General features: G+C 43.7%; 1 protein-coding gene across 2 annotated transcripts in view; it reads right to left on the bottom strand.

Moving 5' to 3' along the window:
- nell2a (neural EGFL like 2a) overlaps nt 1-17,020 on the bottom strand; it is a 62,909-nt gene that overhangs the window by 14,733 nt on the left and 31,156 nt on the right. For both annotated transcript variants that reach the window (XM_078283119.1, XM_071897525.2), the window contains exons 13-15: nt 14,349-14,474; nt 6,070-6,192; nt 5,240-5,335 (exon numbers count right to left, since the gene is read on the bottom strand). In XM_078283119.1, coding sequence (XP_078139245.1) covers nt 5,240-5,335; nt 6,070-6,192; nt 14,349-14,474 — 345 coding nt within the window. The remainder of the gene's footprint in view (nt 1-5,239; nt 5,336-6,069; nt 6,193-14,348; nt 14,475-17,020) is intronic.

Here is a 17,020-nt window from a genome sequence, read left to right as displayed (position 1 = left end):
TCTTTCTCTCTGTTATTTGTCTTTCTGTTTGTGCGCCTGTGTGCCCGTCTGTCTGTCCGTCCATCTCCCTGTCAAGCTACCTGGAGCATGGCCTCAATGTAAATGAGGTCTGAGGGAACAAATTGTTTGTCTGGCCCCATTCTGCTCTCTGTCCTATAGTCGATACGCCAGCATGACCTCAGGGCTCCACACTCCTTCTCTCACTGCTGCCAAAGTACCTTATAAAGTCACTGGCCATCCTCTCCTCCTCCTCCTCCTCCCTCCGCCTCCTCCTCTCCTCCATTTGCTTTTTTTTCCATTCTCTACGTCTCATCCCTCCTCCCCTCTCTTTAGCTTCCCTTTCTTTTTCTTTCATCCGCTATCATCCAATTATTAAATACCCTCTCTCCTTTCTTCCCTCGTCCATTTCAATTTTTTCCTCTCTTTCCTTCACTTCTCCTCTTCCTTTTTCTTTCCTCTTCTGAGTAAAGAAAAACTCACAGGACTGCAAGGAATCATCTCTGCAACAGAGAAGAACTGGAAATATAAAGTTAGCGAAAAGGCTCTGAAAACCCGTTCAGCATTTCATTGAGGGGAAAAAATGTGGAAGTTCTGATGAAAAGGCTCAATTTCACTCATAGAAACAGAACGCTCTCCTCTTTAGATCACTCTACTTAGAATATCACTTTGGAAGAAGAAGTGTGCAGACTTGAGAAAATGAGAGTTTTTCCTACAAATAAAACATCAATTTACAGTGTAGGTGTAATGCACCAGAGCTCTGATGGTGCTCTTAAACATATCCCTCCAGGATATTTTTCAGAGTGTGTAGGAGTCACAAATCTAAATTGCATCATTAACAACAAACATAAAAAATCCTTTATCTCTTCCTCCTTGTCCTTAAAGAACACGGCCCATACGATACTTGCCTCCGTGTGATTCAGAGTAGCTGATTAAAAGTGCCTGTGAAGACATGGCACAGCGATAGATAGACTGCAGATGAAGTGAAAGATGAAAGAGAGATGTCCGTCCAACGCATCTGATCAAAATGTTCTCCTCCCTTGAACTGCCTACACTGTCCTTTAAGAAGCTACCAAGAGGGCAGCCAAGGACAGCATAGACGGCCATTAGTTACAGAACTGACAGCATGGTGACAGGAAACATTAACTGGTAGGCAAGCATCCTAATAAGCTTGGAGGGGCTTTACAACCATGAAAGGAGACGATAATGAGCTGAAAATAAAGGAAATACAAGGGCTACCTCCCCATTCATCTCATAGGAACAGCTCAGCAATTTAGTCAATAAACATGCCATCAAAGGCCAAAGAAGAGGAGAGGATGTTTACAGAGGATATTTCCAATTATTTCACGCAGAGAGACTACAGGCTGGCAAAAAAATCTTTATAGTCCAGTGCATTACAGTCCAATTCAGTTTGGCTAATAGGCTAACTTGATCTTCCGTACTTTACCAGAAACTTAAAACTGATGCAGAAACACACATGCAGAAATCACTTGCAACGTGAATCCAAACTAAATGGAAAACAAAATAGATCTGTGGTCAAATAGTAGTTGCAATTTATGCTTAGTGTTTGTTTCAGCTTCCATGGGGTGAGTGGATTTTATCACATCAGCGCAATTCAGATACTACCAGATAAGTCATCAATCACACAAAATTGTGACTTTCAAATTCTTTCCTGTGATCTAAGGTTTTGTAGCAGACCTCACCCATCTGGCACCTAAGTATTGTCGGTTAAAACAAACAATGAAAGCCATTTGCAAGATTTATTTGACCAAGTTGTCGAACAGCCTAATAACTGGCACATAAGGATTTTTATTCTGGCTTCCTCCAAGCCAGGGAAGAAAATAGACACCCATTTTACTGAAAAATAAACGTAATGTGCCAGCATTTGAGCATTTTTCACCTAAGCCATACAAAGAAATAGTGGTAGCCTGGGGCTTCTCTGTCGACTGTGCAGCGTGTTTGGGGCACACATTACATGGCTGGCCCCGAGTACATTTATATCCATGACTGAAGTGTGTGTGCCCCTCCGCAGCTGTATGCTGCATAATTCATGTTGTGTCAGAGTTCTCCACTAGCTGGTGTCCGTCTGTCAGCACTATGTGTCCCCTGTCCCTCCCCATCCATTCCTCCTGAATGATAATGACAAGCGAGCGCACGCACACACTCACACACACACACACACACACACACACACACACACTCACACGTCCACATACTCATACATGCACAAGTGCCCACACACACAAACACACTAAGATACAAACACTCACAAAAGAACATGCACATTCACACACACTCACACAACAGCATCATCCAAAATCGGGCAGCAGGCTGACAATCCACAAACTGTTAGCGTCCTCTCATACATGAGTGTGTGTGTGTGTGTGTGTGTGCATGCTTGTGGGTGCAAGCGGCCGTGTGTGTGTGTGTATCCACGCTGCCTTGAAGAGCTCTCTTTCTCTCGCCTATGACAGGCCGTCAGTCTGCCGCTGCGGCAGTAGAAGTGGTTGCGTCCCTGGGGAGGCCTCTAAAAGCTCACAGGGTTCTGGGGGTGGGGAGCCCAGTTTTAGTGAAAGCTTTTCCATGTTCATCCACCCAGCTCCGCTTCTCCTCCTCCTCCTCCTCCTCCTCCTACTCCTCCTCCTCCTCCTGCACCTACTCCACCAGCCTCATTCCCCATCCAAATGCAGAGAAAACTCGCTAACCCCTACCCCGTATCCATCCATCTCTCTTTGCATCTCCCATTCCGTCGCCGCATCTGTCAGTTTTTCCCAACATCTCTGTATCTTCCTCTCCACTTCATCTCCTCCCCCCGCCCCCCTCCTTCCCGCCCTCACTCTTTACCTCTCCTTTCCCCTTTCTCCTTAAATTCTGCGCCTGTCACTCTCCCCGTACATCTCCATCTCTTTTCCCCAAACTATCTCTTCCACTCTTTTATTCCCTTCATCCCCCCCTCCCGCTCCCCTCCTTCCCTCCACAAGAGTACCGCATCCAACAGTGCATTAACCTCCATACATCTCTATGAGCTTCTCCGGTAGACACTTCCCTCTCTGGGAGCTCCTGTCACGCTGCGAGGAGACAGAAGAAGGACCTCCTATCGCACCGAATGACTGGCGAAGTCTCTCCACAGTGCCGGCGGCTGCGGCTCCGCGGCCTGGGGCCCTAACGGTGGTCCTAGACTATAAAACCACAGTAAAAAGCACACGAGGATGGTAGCTGTCACAGAGCTGACTGGGGCAGAGAGAGAGGGAGGGAGATGGAGTGTGGGTGGAAGGAGACAGAGAGACATAGCTACACACAGCAGCAGCAGCTGTGGTGACAAATGTCTTGTCGCCCGAGGCATCGGGAGTGTGTGCACGAGGGATCCTGTGTGCGCATGTGTGTGCTTGTTTACGTGTGTGTCCTCAAACCTCGACGGTGTGAATTCTAATCAACCTTGGTGATGAAGAGCCTGAAAATAGACTGATCCCTGAGCCGCCAATCACCGCTGTTACATCCCCTCTCGTTGTGTGATTAAGAAATAGACGTTTGTACTTAGCGCGCAAATTGTTTGTTTGCAACCATTTCGGGTTTCAGGCGCTAAACAGTCACATCTAATGGGGAAAAGAAAATCTTAAAGGTGAAGAGTTTCATTAAAATTGAAATATCCATTATAAAAAAAAAACACCTATTGCGGACATATGATAGCGTTAGAGAAAAAGGCATTGTAGAAAAATATGAGTTACTACGCAACAAAAAACCATTTTGCCTACAAAATAATAACATTTTTGAGAAGGTAATCATCTCTGTTTTTGAAATACTGAGTATTGAACCTATAATGAATGGAAGCGCTTTGGAAAAAATGACTTGCTATTGTTAGGTTTGTCCTTGGACTGTTTTTTGAGACGCAGAATACTCTGAAAACAGAAAAAAGAGAGAGAGAGAAAAAAAAAAGAGAGAGAGAGGGATCTAAAACACTATAGAAGGTAATGAAATGTGTGATTGCCTGGACCATGCCATTACTAGGGGACAGGGTCCTCAGAACCTTTTCTGCTGCAAAATGGGGAGGAGGATAAGTCATTATGGTTAGGTGTGTTAACACATTCTCTCTCTCAGACACACACACACACACACACTCCTTCCTCAGCATCTCAGAGCAGCACCATGAGGAAATTCATTTACTTTAAGATGGGCAGTAAAAAGGACGCCTCGTAAAAAAGGTCCTTTATGTGCAATCAATACCTGAACCAATGAGCAAGCAGATAGGCTCCGTTTCCTTGCCTCAGACACAGGCACAGACACTGGGAGAACTGTCACGACTTGACTTTCTATTAGCTCGGTCACTTGTCTCCTGAAGGACAATCTCCGAAAAGGTTGAAATAGGTTATGAGAAGGTGTAGCTGCTATAGATTAAGGCATAAGTTGTATAAAGCACAACTTCCAGGATTATAGTCTTTCTTTGTTACCTTAAATCACTTGCACTGCAGAGGAAAACACATTGAAAAGAATAATGAATAAAAAAAAAAAATCCATAGCCCTGAATGTTATCACAACGTCGTGTTTGACATATTTCCATGGATGAGAGCGAGTTGTGATACGCGCTTTGCTATGACACAGGTTGACAGATAGGCTTTATACTTGGTTAAGCAAGCTATCACACCCTATCGTATAATGTGCATCAGGAGTTTGTGCCGTTGTAATTTGGATGCGGGATAAAGCCTATAAGGAGGAATGCCATGCTGATTAATATGGGCTGTGATATGGGGTAATTCCCATACTGCTGCAACTGCAGTTCAAATCCTCCACCGGGCCATTGGAAGAGGTACAAGCTCATTACTCAGTATGGAGCGTAGACACACACCAGACAGACACACACACACGTACACAAACACACGCACGCACACACACAGTGAATACAGCAGCTGGTGAGTGCTGCAAACATCTCAACAATTTCACATCAGCTGTTTTGTCGGGGTCAGAGTAAAGACAGCTCCACAAAGTAAGAGTAATCACTGCATTTTCAACGAGAGCCCAGATATGCCGAGATAACTAAAGCAACAACTTTGATCTAAAGTGCCTTCCTGCGGTAATATCCTCTACTATTTCCTTTTGTCCTTTTCCTGTTGAATCTGAAGAAAAGACGTCACTTAGCGATACCTCTCCTTCCTGCTTCTCATTCCAATGCATTCAGCCAAAAGTCTTCCTCGAGTTATTTTGAGGAGACGAGGGGAGGCGAAGGAGAGGAACTGGAATGAACTCTTACCTGTCTCGCATCTCCTCCCAGTGAATCCTTGCTGGCAAACGCAGTTGTTAGGTGAGACACAGGTTCCCCCATTCTGGCACAATCCGTCACACATAGCTAGAGGTAGACCAGGGGAGAAGCGCCATTACTCACCAAGATTAACGAGCATTAACTATGTAATTAGACCAGCAGCAGCATATGTATTTGCATACAGAATAAGAGCTAATTTGGTGATGTGATTCATTACAGCCTCTCATGACATTCTTTAGCGTGATTAATGCATCTCGCCGAGGTTAATTCAAAAATGTTCATTATTCGTGGATGGACTGTTAGCTAATGCGTCCTCAAAGTAAAGAGAAGTCATTGAAGTTGACAGAATGCAATGGAAATAAATGAAATATCTACACAAATCACTTTCTGCTAGCTCACTGGCAAGAATGGGAGGGGAAAGAATCGAAAACAAAAGAAGCTGTGTCCAGCAAGATGAGCACCAGATGATTCTTCAATGGATTTCCTTAAATGGATTTCAAATTATGGGATTGATTTAACTGCCCGTGGTATGACCAATCCTATATAAAGCAATGTAGGGGAGCGGGTAAATCTCATCAAGTCAAGTCATGTCAAGTCAAATTTGTCTAATAAATCCTTTTAACTCATCACAAAGCGCTTTACAGAGCAACAAAGGACATAAATACACATTTAAAAAAAAAAAAAAACAAGAGCAAACAGAGAGAAACCCCCACACCTAGATGCCAGGAAAGCTTTTTTTCTGACTGAAATGTATCTATTTTTATACTGTAACTAATACCCCCAATAAATGCTGGTCACAGTATAGCCGCAGTGGTGCTTACCTTTGCAGACCGTCCCGTTGCCGGTGTAGCCCGGCTTACAGGAGCAGCTGTGGCCTCCGACCATGTTGAAACACAAGGCGTTCTCATCACAGTTGTGTAGTCCACTGAGGCACTCATCATGCTCTAAACACAAGAAGACACAACACATCAGAACTACGCTCCCAAAGATATCCATCCTATTTTCTTTAGTCTCATATACAGTTTTTTTTTTTTTACAGTTTTTCTTTCAACTTTTAAGTGAAAAACTCTCAGGTGAGACGATTCCACTTGTTTCCAGTACAGTTTCACCCAGTTTCAGATGATGTCATTATCTTCAAACAAGCCACAAGTACCAAGAAAATGACAGCTGATTAAAGAAGATTATTTAAACATGTTAATTTGCATTGGAAAGAAGTGAAGTTATCTCATTCCACTGGCAGATTTTTTCACTTGTTTTTAGAAAAGTAAGATTTAAGACTCGAATAGAGAATAATGAAAATTCTTAAGAACAATATTATTTGCAGCATACAATATACTATAAATGCTGAGAGGTCAGAGTTAGACTGCAGTAAGTTGACATACAGACCACTGGAGGATGCATTGTTACCATCCAGATCTAAGACATTAAAAACTGCTTCAAATTTTTTATTGTAATTTGTTGTGCTCATCTGGCAAAATATGAAGAATTGAACCATCTCAGTGATAAATCTTCATTCATTAATCCCCACTGCAATTAAACTGCTTCATTTGCACATATAATGATGTAGCCTCTTGTGCCTATATAAACATGTTGTGTTTTGCAGTGATGAGCATCTTTTTTTAGACTGTGCTGACATGTTGAACCCCCCTCTGGTCTCATCAACTGGCACCTCCTTGATGGTTTTTTTTTAAGTATGGTGAGATATAACAATTTCTTATGTGTTTTTATTTTAAATCCCAACTGCAAATCCTTTTCAATTTGATTTGAAAACGCTAATTTGATTTTAACGTGAAGGCTAAAACGAAATGGTTAAATAATTCTACAACATTCAGTCGCATCCCTTGCCACACATCTAAACAGACGCTTTAATGCACGCCCTTCGTCTGCCCCTGAACACAAAGACTGATCTTTATCCCTCTGAGAGACACAAAGAAGAATACACCCTAGTCTATTCTATTTGGGAGCTTCACATAAATATTGCTTTCTGATAAGTAGTTGCTTACCAAGCACTACTTTGGCTGATGCACAGGAAACTTTCTGGACTGCTTTAACCTTCTGAAATCTTCTTTGCCTTATTTATACGAGCCGAACTCTAGTTTCCAGTCACGACTCTGTATCCAGTCACGACCCAAAAGAATGCAAAGCAGAAACCAAGTATAAAAAGCCCACCTTCTGTCAAGAATGCTGTCTGGCTAATTTTGTAAAACTTTGCTTTTAGTCATTTAGCCAGACAACTTTTTTTTTTTTTTCCTTTTGTTATGTGTTTATAGGGCAGAAAGGGTGCTGAAAGAACAAGTAGTTGACTAAATCCCTTAAAAAGGTTAAGGCTCTTGGAAAATGAAAACACTAAGACTTTACTGCTAATCTGGGGGCAACAGTTTGGCCTGCTTCTAGTTGTTTTAGTGGATTTCTGGGCCACACTGCGCCTGGCAGGGGACGGAAATAAATTCATTTCTCTCAGCTGCTCTCCTGCACATTTTGTTCACACATGACAAAGTTCTCAGGAGTCTTCCTTAAACAACAATGATAAAATATAATTGTACCTACTAGCAATAGCACCTACAAATCAAATGTAGATCGCACAATTCGGCGGCTTTTAAACATATACTATCGTGCAAGACGGTGAAACTTAACGACACAAAGATGACACCTGGAGAGACAGGATCAGAAATCTGAATGCTTGTTGCAGGAGACCTGAGCCGCATCATCCATTTCCCTGCTATCATCCAATCCATTATATCTCCTGAACAGACCGTGGGCTCATCCAAATTGAAAGTGACATTGTGATGAGCTCCTCCATCGAGGATACGATGTGTGTGCGGCAGTGTGTGCGCGTGTGCGTGTGTGTGTGATGGATTGAAGGGCACTTAGGAGGGCCTGCCGCTGCTCTTGTTGCTGCATCACACACACACACACACACACCTGCTGATAGGCAGAATTAAAGCCTGCTCATAGGCATATAAAACCTGTAACAGGAGAGGACAGAAAATGAGGTGGTTTGCCCAAGGTCACATCTGTGTGTATCTGCCAGAGCCAGGAACAGCCAGCCGTCACTCTGAATCGACAGGGTGGCAGAGCTGGCAGGGTGCTCTGTGTGTGTGTGTGTGTGTGTGTGCGCATATTGTCACTAGAGCATTATGGCCGTGACCCTCATGCTTAGTAGTGGACGGTTATAATTTGGGTGATTTAGGAATTAAAGCTTATTCTACTATGGCACTCAATGCAAGTCACTCTCAATTAAATCGCCAGCTAAATCCTTAAAATGGTACACGTCTGTTTGTGTGTGTGTGTGTGTTTGCCTGTGTGTGTGTGTGCGCGCGTGAGTGAGAGAGAGGTATTTTCTCGCTGACTGCTGCTGCTCAGGCTGTAGACAGATAAACAATCAATTATGTACAGCCTGTCATTGGGGATCTCGCTGTAGCTGGCCGTTTCTCTTCCTGCTTGACTCCCTCCACCTTCTGGCAAAACAACACAGACCGGTCTTAGCCCGGTCTGACCTCAGGCTGCTTTCCTGGAAACATTTCAGCCTCAACATCAGCTTGGTACAATTATAAGTCTGTGAAAGGAAGATGATCTCATGATACGTCTGGGAAAAAAGACTTCCATTTGCGTCCTTGGGTGACGCTGCTTTTGTCCTGACAGGATGACTGGAGGAACAGAAACACCAGCAAACAGCCAGTTGTAACACATTACGGTTCCTGAAGCTGATAATTTGGAAGCTACACAAGAAGGATGTCATTATCTTTTTAGTTAAAGCCATTCAAAGTAATGACGGAGCCATCGCATTTGGAAGTGTCCTGTATACACAAATTGCTTCAAGGCATTAAAGGTGCTTCATGTAGCATTTTAACATCAACAAATAATTACCACTTTAATTCTGAGACATTAGTGTAATTATTGTAAACAAACAAGACCATCACCGAGAAGATTAGCAGCCTCTACCAGCTTCTACACTGCGTTTTACTTTGTGTTTGGATTTCACAGGAAATCTGCTGGATTGCAGATGAACCAGGGAGATTTCTTTATGGCACAAAACAGAGAGAGGGCCGCTGTTTTTCCTGCACAAATGGAGCTAAAGCATCCGGGGGTTCTCACAATGGCAGATGGAAGAACAAGAGAAAGGCCTGTGGAAAAATCACTTTCAACATATTTATCCTTTTCAGAGCAAGAAGAGAAAAACAAGGCGAAGAGGGAGAGAGATCCAGGCAAGTAGAATTGTCACAAGCAGCAACAGGGTTTGTGGGAATTTGGTTTGAATTTTGAGAAACACTAGCATTAACCCTAACCCTAACCCTAACACTGAGATAGAGGCTCCCAACTTCCTTCTCACCATGGTCTTATTGGTTTATGGTAACTATACAAAAGAATCACAGTTACTTTGACAATGATATGATGTTTAAAAACGCTACACGTAGCACCTTTAACTTGCCCATCAGCCACACTGAAAGATTATAAATCCTACTGGCCATACTATTCCATTATTCAAGAAGGTATCGTGGAAGAGAAGGCAAAAATGTTTGTCCAAATCCCCTTTAGCTGCCAGACCCTTTGACTTTACAGACTGAAAGTCATCTTTTCTGATCTCTGCTGTTCCCGAACCCCACTGCTCCACCTCTGCTCCCCGTCCATCCCTTCCTCCCTCCATCCGCCCATCCCTCCTTCCGTTCCTCTGCCTCAGGGGCCCAAGTCTGGTTATCACAGGATTAGAACAAGGACACACACCCTGCATACACACACACACTGCACACACAGCACACACATACCTCAGGACAGCCTCCTTTAATAACATTCAAAGGGAGAGCACAGCCAATCCGCTACCTTTCATGGATTAGCTGCTAATCTCACAGAGCGAGGAGCACCTCGGGCACTTTGGGGAAAAGAAAAAGAGTGGAGGGAAAAAAAGGAGGACGAATCTTGACCTTCAAGATCAAGGATAAAGTGCTAGCCAAAGAAAGGGGCAAGAAGAAGTTGGGGATGTTTCTTTTTCTAAAGGCTCCATTGGACACGGAGCCTGGGCAGTGTCAAGACATTTGGTTGTACATATTTCATTTAAGCAAGTACAAGAAGTCAGCGTGTTCCAGTCTACCACCAGCTGGGATCTGAACCGGTGACCTTCCTCACCGCGGGTGGTCGTGATGTAAAATACAGAGTTCTGTCTGAGCTCGCTGACCCCATGACAAGCCGAGGAGAAATGTAACCAGGACTCCATGCTGTTTCACCCAGCCTTAAATCCGTAGATCAGCCCTTTAATCCACTATTCCGCACATAAACATGAAATGAACTACAGCCAGCGTAATCCTCTTCACTAGGCAGATTGCGTCACATACAACACTGAAATACATGTGGAAATATGGCTATCAATACCTGCACATTGTTTCTGCTGAGATTGCAATTTGGTAATTGGTGAAAGCCATTGAGGATGATAAAGATGCTCGTATATCATGTGAATGTACTATATCAATACAGGTACTGAAGGGGCTGGTTTAATGTTTCCTTCCCCAGCTGTAATATTTCTTCTCTGCGCTACTTGGAAGAATCAGCATTCCCCTTGGACGCTTTTCAAACAGAAGCAGATGTTCGATTGCTATTAATAAGGAGCAGGGGCCTGCAGCTAGCTTAGCATGGCACCTCTTATCTCTATTGTCAATGATAGCCACCAGGACTAGAGAGGTGAGACTCCACAAATCAACATGCATATGCGAGGAGGAGCACCCCGGTGTGTACGCCGCTATTATCAAACTTGATTTATTTATTATTTTCTCTTGAGGACCGTGAATGTTATTGCTAAGATCTAATTAGCCTCTAATTCATCTTTCTAATATTAGCTAAGAGGTGAGATGTGGCTATAGCGGTGATTGGGTTCAGTATCAAGCACTGGGGGCTCTGATGGCGAATGTGTGGGAGCTGATAGTCCAATAACTCAGTAGGGAGATTACGACAGTAATTTGACTGTAGCAGGGAAAAAGTCATTACATCAAGCCTCTGCAAAAGCCTCAGTTTAATCACACAAATTGACTTTTATAAGGAGACGCATAGCCACGTATTCCACTGCTGTGACTTGAAGGCATTTTAATAGGAAACTACGTAAAATATAGTGACACAATTTAATCCACTGGGTTTGGGGGTATTAATCTTCATTGTAAATCTGGGGATTGAGCGCACAGTGGAAGAAAGACAAATGAGTAAGACAATAAAACTTGCCCGCAGCCCAGAAGATTAGAGAAAATACAGTGAGTGAAATCACATAAGGTACAGTGGGTGTCTAAAGATAATATGGAAAAGGACTGAGTAAGCAAGGAGTTTTCCCTCACTGAATAAATCACAAGAGCAGAAGAAAAGCGATGAATGTGCATTCGTTACTCCTTTAGAAAACCATTCCTCAATCTCTATTCTAACTTGTTTATTCCTTCAGAAGACTGTTCTTAAAAAGACACAAAGTCACAAATCCTTGACTTTGTTCCACTATTTCCTGATTTCCATTGACAAGGGAAGAGAGAAGAGAGAAGAGAGCTCTGCGGGGGGAGGGGGTGGGGTGGGGGGGGGGGGGGGGGGGTGCAGATGGAGCAGGAAATGGGAGTTTTCACCGGGTGTTCATTGTCTTGCTGAGTCTCATGGCTTTAATTCAAACTCCAATGGAACGGTGGGGGGCCGCGGGCCTAAACCCTCCGGCGTACAGCGCGGCGGCAGCCAGCCCCAGCACTCTGCTGCCGCTGAGTTAGTTTGCATTAGTGCAAATTGCTTTTTTAATTACAGACGGGGAGGAAATGCAGCATGTTGCCTCCTCCTCTGAGATGATGCACATAGGGAGCTACTTAGCTTCATGTTTCACAAGCTGCAAACAACTGGTGAGGAACGAGGCGGATCTGCCACTCATAACTGTGGAATGACATTGTGTTATTCCTGATGAAGGACAGAGATATTGCATTATAGATGGATTAGTCTTACTGACTCGAACTTTTAGTATGTGTTGTACTGTATGCTCCTAAGTTAGACAGTGTAATAAAACTACTGATTTTAATTGGACATACTGTGCTACAGGTAGCATTAAAATAGTTTGAGTTTGTGTGTGTGTGTGTGTGTGTGTGTGTGTGTGTGTGTGTGTGTGTGTGTGTCTATGGCATCATTTACACCTGGCATTAAAATCCATCTCTGTTACACACATCACCAAAATGCAGATTTTCACGCATGTCACTTACTCTCCATATCCCGAGAATCTATTTTTGACCCGGATGTTAATGTCTGCATCCTATTCGTTTTCTATGTGCTTCATGGTTGGACGCACGCATGAAAATTGACATTGTTTACGCAGCTCTGATATGTGGATTGAAGAGGCACCGCATTCACACTTTGTTGTTAATGTGACCAAATGTGTCTCTTTAATGCGTCCTTGGTGCATTCACATGTTTTTGCGTTCCGATTACAATCTGATCACCCAGGACGTTTGTTAATGCAGAGGTACAGGGGGCCTGTCTCTCATATGTAGGAATATTTGTAGCATTCTCATCTATTGTAACCTGAAGACAAACGATAAAGGACAAAGGCTGATATGAACAAGCAGGGCTACTAGCAGAATCACGCACAACAGAGACAGGGAATAAAGATAGTGAATCATCCATGCAATCTTTTTAGATTGATTTGGCTTGCTTTTTAGATTGACTTTGGTTTCAGCTTTGATCAGGAACAAAAGGGCCTTCCGCCTCCACTCACAGTCTCTCTGTTTCGCAGGTTCTCAGTGACTTTCTTTCTCCTTATCACACACACACACCCACGCACTCACACACAACCACATACACACACACACACACACACACACACACACACACAGAAGGCAGAAATGTAGACCGCAGACACTTTGACACTTCTCAAGAGGCCTGCAGTTCATATATCTTCCATTTTTTTGCAAAGTGAAGTTTTCAAAGGACAAAAGTTTTCACACAAACTATGGGAACCCTTTAATGAGCTCAAAGTTGCAACTTGCAAATATGTCAAATAACAAATAATAGCCTAGTCTCACAATATAATGGAGTTTAGAGATGCACAGTAACACTTTCTTACAGAATGAACAAGTGTAATTATGGAATTTCTCAAACATAAAGTTTTTATACCAAAGCAGTGAGAGAGATAGATAGAGAGAGAGAGATATAGAGAGAGAGAGACAGAGAGAGAGAGAGAGAGAGATGCGCTTTGTAATCTACACAAAGGAAACGCTCTCCAAAATTGATTCAACACTTTATGCCAATGCTATCTTGTGCTGAATCATAAAGTAGCAAGGCTGGTATTGATTTGTACGTGTGTGTGTGTGTGTGTGTGTGTTTTATTTTAATGTGCCGCTGCTAATCAGAGCAAAACCAATAGGAGCAAATCAAACTCTGACATTCATCCCTATGCATATTAAATGAATGGACTGCGCATAATCACAGGGTAACAGTGACAGATTCACCACCCTCTGGAATCTGAAGTGTGGCACATGGCGAAAAAAAAGGAAAGAAAGTGTAGCACATGGCCAAGGTTTACAGTGCATTTTACAGGTGTTGTAAAGCATTCGTATGATAAGTATCTCTCTCTGTCAGAACATGACATTCTATTACACAGCTGCCTTAAACTGTCTCACTCTGCGCTCTGACACTGATAATTCACTGTGCCGTTCTGACTGTCTGGCTGCCTTTCCTTCTTCCTCTCTCTCTCTCTCCCTCTATGTCTGCGTGTCTCTTGGCCCAACAAATTTACTGTCACACAATCAAAAATCGCCCTCCTGTGTATGACTAAAGGCACAAATGAAATCATCTCTAACTGCCAATAACTTCTGCATATAAAACGCCTCGCTTTGGAATCTCACAGTCTGAATAAAAAGTCATATCTTCCTCGTGAATCTCTGTATGTCTGTGTGTCTCTCCCCCCTCTCCACACCTATACAACAACAAAAAAGCATCCTCTTGTGTACGACTAAAGCAACAAATTAAATTGTCTCTAACTTCTAGCAACCTCCGCGCAAAATGGCTCCCTATGGCGGCTCCTGTAGCTGAAACCCACAAAGCCATATTAAAACCGGCGCCTTCTCTACTTGATTCCAGTGTGTGAGAAGGCCAGCGGAGGAACTCACCTGTGCAGGAGTAGTCATCGATCCTGATGTAGCCCGTATGGCAGATGCACATGAAGGAGCCGGGGGTGTTAACGCACATGGTGTTCTCCCTGCAGTAGTGCTTCCCTTCAGCGCACTCATCAATATCTGGAGAGATGGGAGAGAGAGAGGGACAGCTGGAATGCACTGCGGTTTTGTGGCAAGTCAAGTCAAATTTACTTACAAGTCGCTGTAACAAAACAGGTTTGTCACAACAAGCTTAAGGGCTTCAGACTTGAGCATATGCACAAGCAAAAATTTGCAAACACGCATATATATAGCTGGCAAAAATACACTGATGCATACATTCACGCACAAATACACAAATCACACAAACACACGCTTGCTCACATGCTGGCTTGCATACTCTTTCTTGCTTCTTTCTCATTCTCCCCCCGTCTCACACACATGCACACACGCACACACACACATACTCACAAACAAGCACAAGTGCGCACACACACAAAGCCCAGGGGTAGTTTGTCTTCATCAGTGGAAGACCCTGAGGAAATGCAGAGGGTGCATGTGAGGTGGGCACCAAAGCACTTAAGGTTGCACCACTGGATCTTTCGATCAATTCAAAGTGGAGCACTGAATCCAAATTGGGACTCAGCTGTTTGCAAGACACTTTCCTCCAGACCCATTCCACACTCCTCTTGACTTCATGTGTACTTAAAATTTCATGCTAACCCTGAATACAGGCGCAGTCACTGATTTAGAATTATATCCATTAATCCATTAGTCTTTTGTATTTCCCACATTCTTATAGTTCTGTATTTGGATCCATATTAGCCGTTGCCTTAGAAACAGCTATTCCTGGGTTCCAAACAAACTGCACGCCAAACCATCAAACAGAAGATGCACACTACTGCCAGGGTAAACAAAATAATCTTGATAATGTGATGCAACCCAATGCAAACACAAGTCAAACCTAATAAACACGGCTGCGTAATATACTCTCGGGCCTTGTTTCTGGTGATAGTTACAGGTCAAATAGAGACAAATTTCGAGAGACAAGCTCTGACTAGTCCTTGACATTACTAATTTATTATTCATTCACCGTATTCCGTCTCTGTGCGAGCCCAAGAGGACGTTCACCCCTGAACATGTTCTGTGCCAGACGCATTTGCGGAGAACACTTGAAATGGAATTTCAATAGATTTGCATTGGCATTCATTCGGCTCACATGTCCTTGGGTAAAGCACCACCCACCTCCCCACAAACATCAGCGCTCATTCACATTCACCCTTCCTTAGTCTTTCCTTTCACGGCTTCATCAATAGTTGATCCCTCCATCTATTCAAGCTCTCCTTGGCTATACGAAGCTGCAGACAATCAGCAGACACCTATGAAAGCACATGTGTCCTTCGCTAAATGAATGGAGACTAATTAAACTGTGTGGCTGGCTTTGAGAGAGAGAGAAAGCGAGAGAAAGAGAGGGGAGGAAGGAGGTAGAAGTAAGGACAGACAACAGGGCAGGTACAGACAAGGAGTGGATTAGAGACAAAGATAGATTGACGTAGAGCTACTGTAGAGCTAGAGAGAAACTATAGACAAAGAGAGGGTGAATGACTGAGATAGTGAGTGAGAGAGACAGATAGAGGGAGGGCAGAGGGAGGTAGAGGGATGAGCAGATAAAAGGGCAGGTGAAGAAGTGGATTAAAGACAAAAAGACGTAGAATGAGGGAGAGCCAGGCAGAAAAGTGTGGAGTGCTGCGAGACAGCCAGAGAGAGTGAACGACCGCGATAGCAAGCGAGAAACAGAGAAAGTGAGATTTAGATGGCAGAGGAATATAAGTAGAGAGAGTGCAGCGAGAGGTATTAACTGTCGGTGGAGAGACAGAAAGCGAGAGAGCTGATTCGCTCTCTGTTCTCCTCAACAGGCAACTGCAACTGCAGCGGTAACCTTGAACAGAGGTCTTAGGTGACACTTTTCCAGGTTTCTGATTGGCTGGCTGTGGCGGCGGCTTTGATTTAGAGGCTATTAACTGTAAGACACCATCCATCTCACCCCTGGTGACACCAGTTACGTTTGCTAAAACAATATGTTAGGAGGTGAGATGACGAGGGGCGCCGCGCGAAGCGTGGGGGGGTGAGACCATCTCCATCTCCATTAACACACTCCATTTTCTTGATTGGCCTGCCACATGGACACACGTGACGCGCCACCCTAAAGAGGCTGGCTAAGAGTCTGCGGCGGCTTTTATCGCTGAATGGAGCACTCTGGGTCAAACTGTTGGCACGCCACGATGGATGGCTACAAAATGATTGTGGGCTATTTCTCCTTTGTGCATTCATACTCTACCGTAACAACTGAATCAATCATAGTCAAACCCGTGGAGGGTGGATAGCTTTGCATGATTAGGACAAAAAAGTCCTAATCTGTCATAAAGAAGAAGGTCCTCTAATGCCTGCTGTCAGACTACAATCACAGAAAACTACAGATATTACATAGACTAGTATTGTTGACTCTGATGTAGGCGTAGACTTTGTTTTACCATGCTCTGATGCATGTTAACTGTACAAGTCATAAGGCAGCTTACCGTATAAATCCATTTATTCCACTGTTTATGCTTGCTACACGCTATCACCGAGCGTGGTTATACCATTAGAGGTCATAACTATTCTGCCATTTTTCATATTCCCACTATTGC

The sequence above is a fragment of the Centroberyx gerrardi genome, chromosome 4 (genome assembly GCF_048128805.1).
Source record: "Centroberyx gerrardi isolate f3 chromosome 4, fCenGer3.hap1.cur.20231027, whole genome shotgun sequence".
Classification (NCBI taxonomy): domain Eukaryota; kingdom Metazoa; phylum Chordata; class Actinopteri; order Beryciformes; family Berycidae; genus Centroberyx; species Centroberyx gerrardi.
Note: the sequence above shows the minus strand (reverse complement) of the source record. Positions and strands in the feature narration are given on the sequence as shown.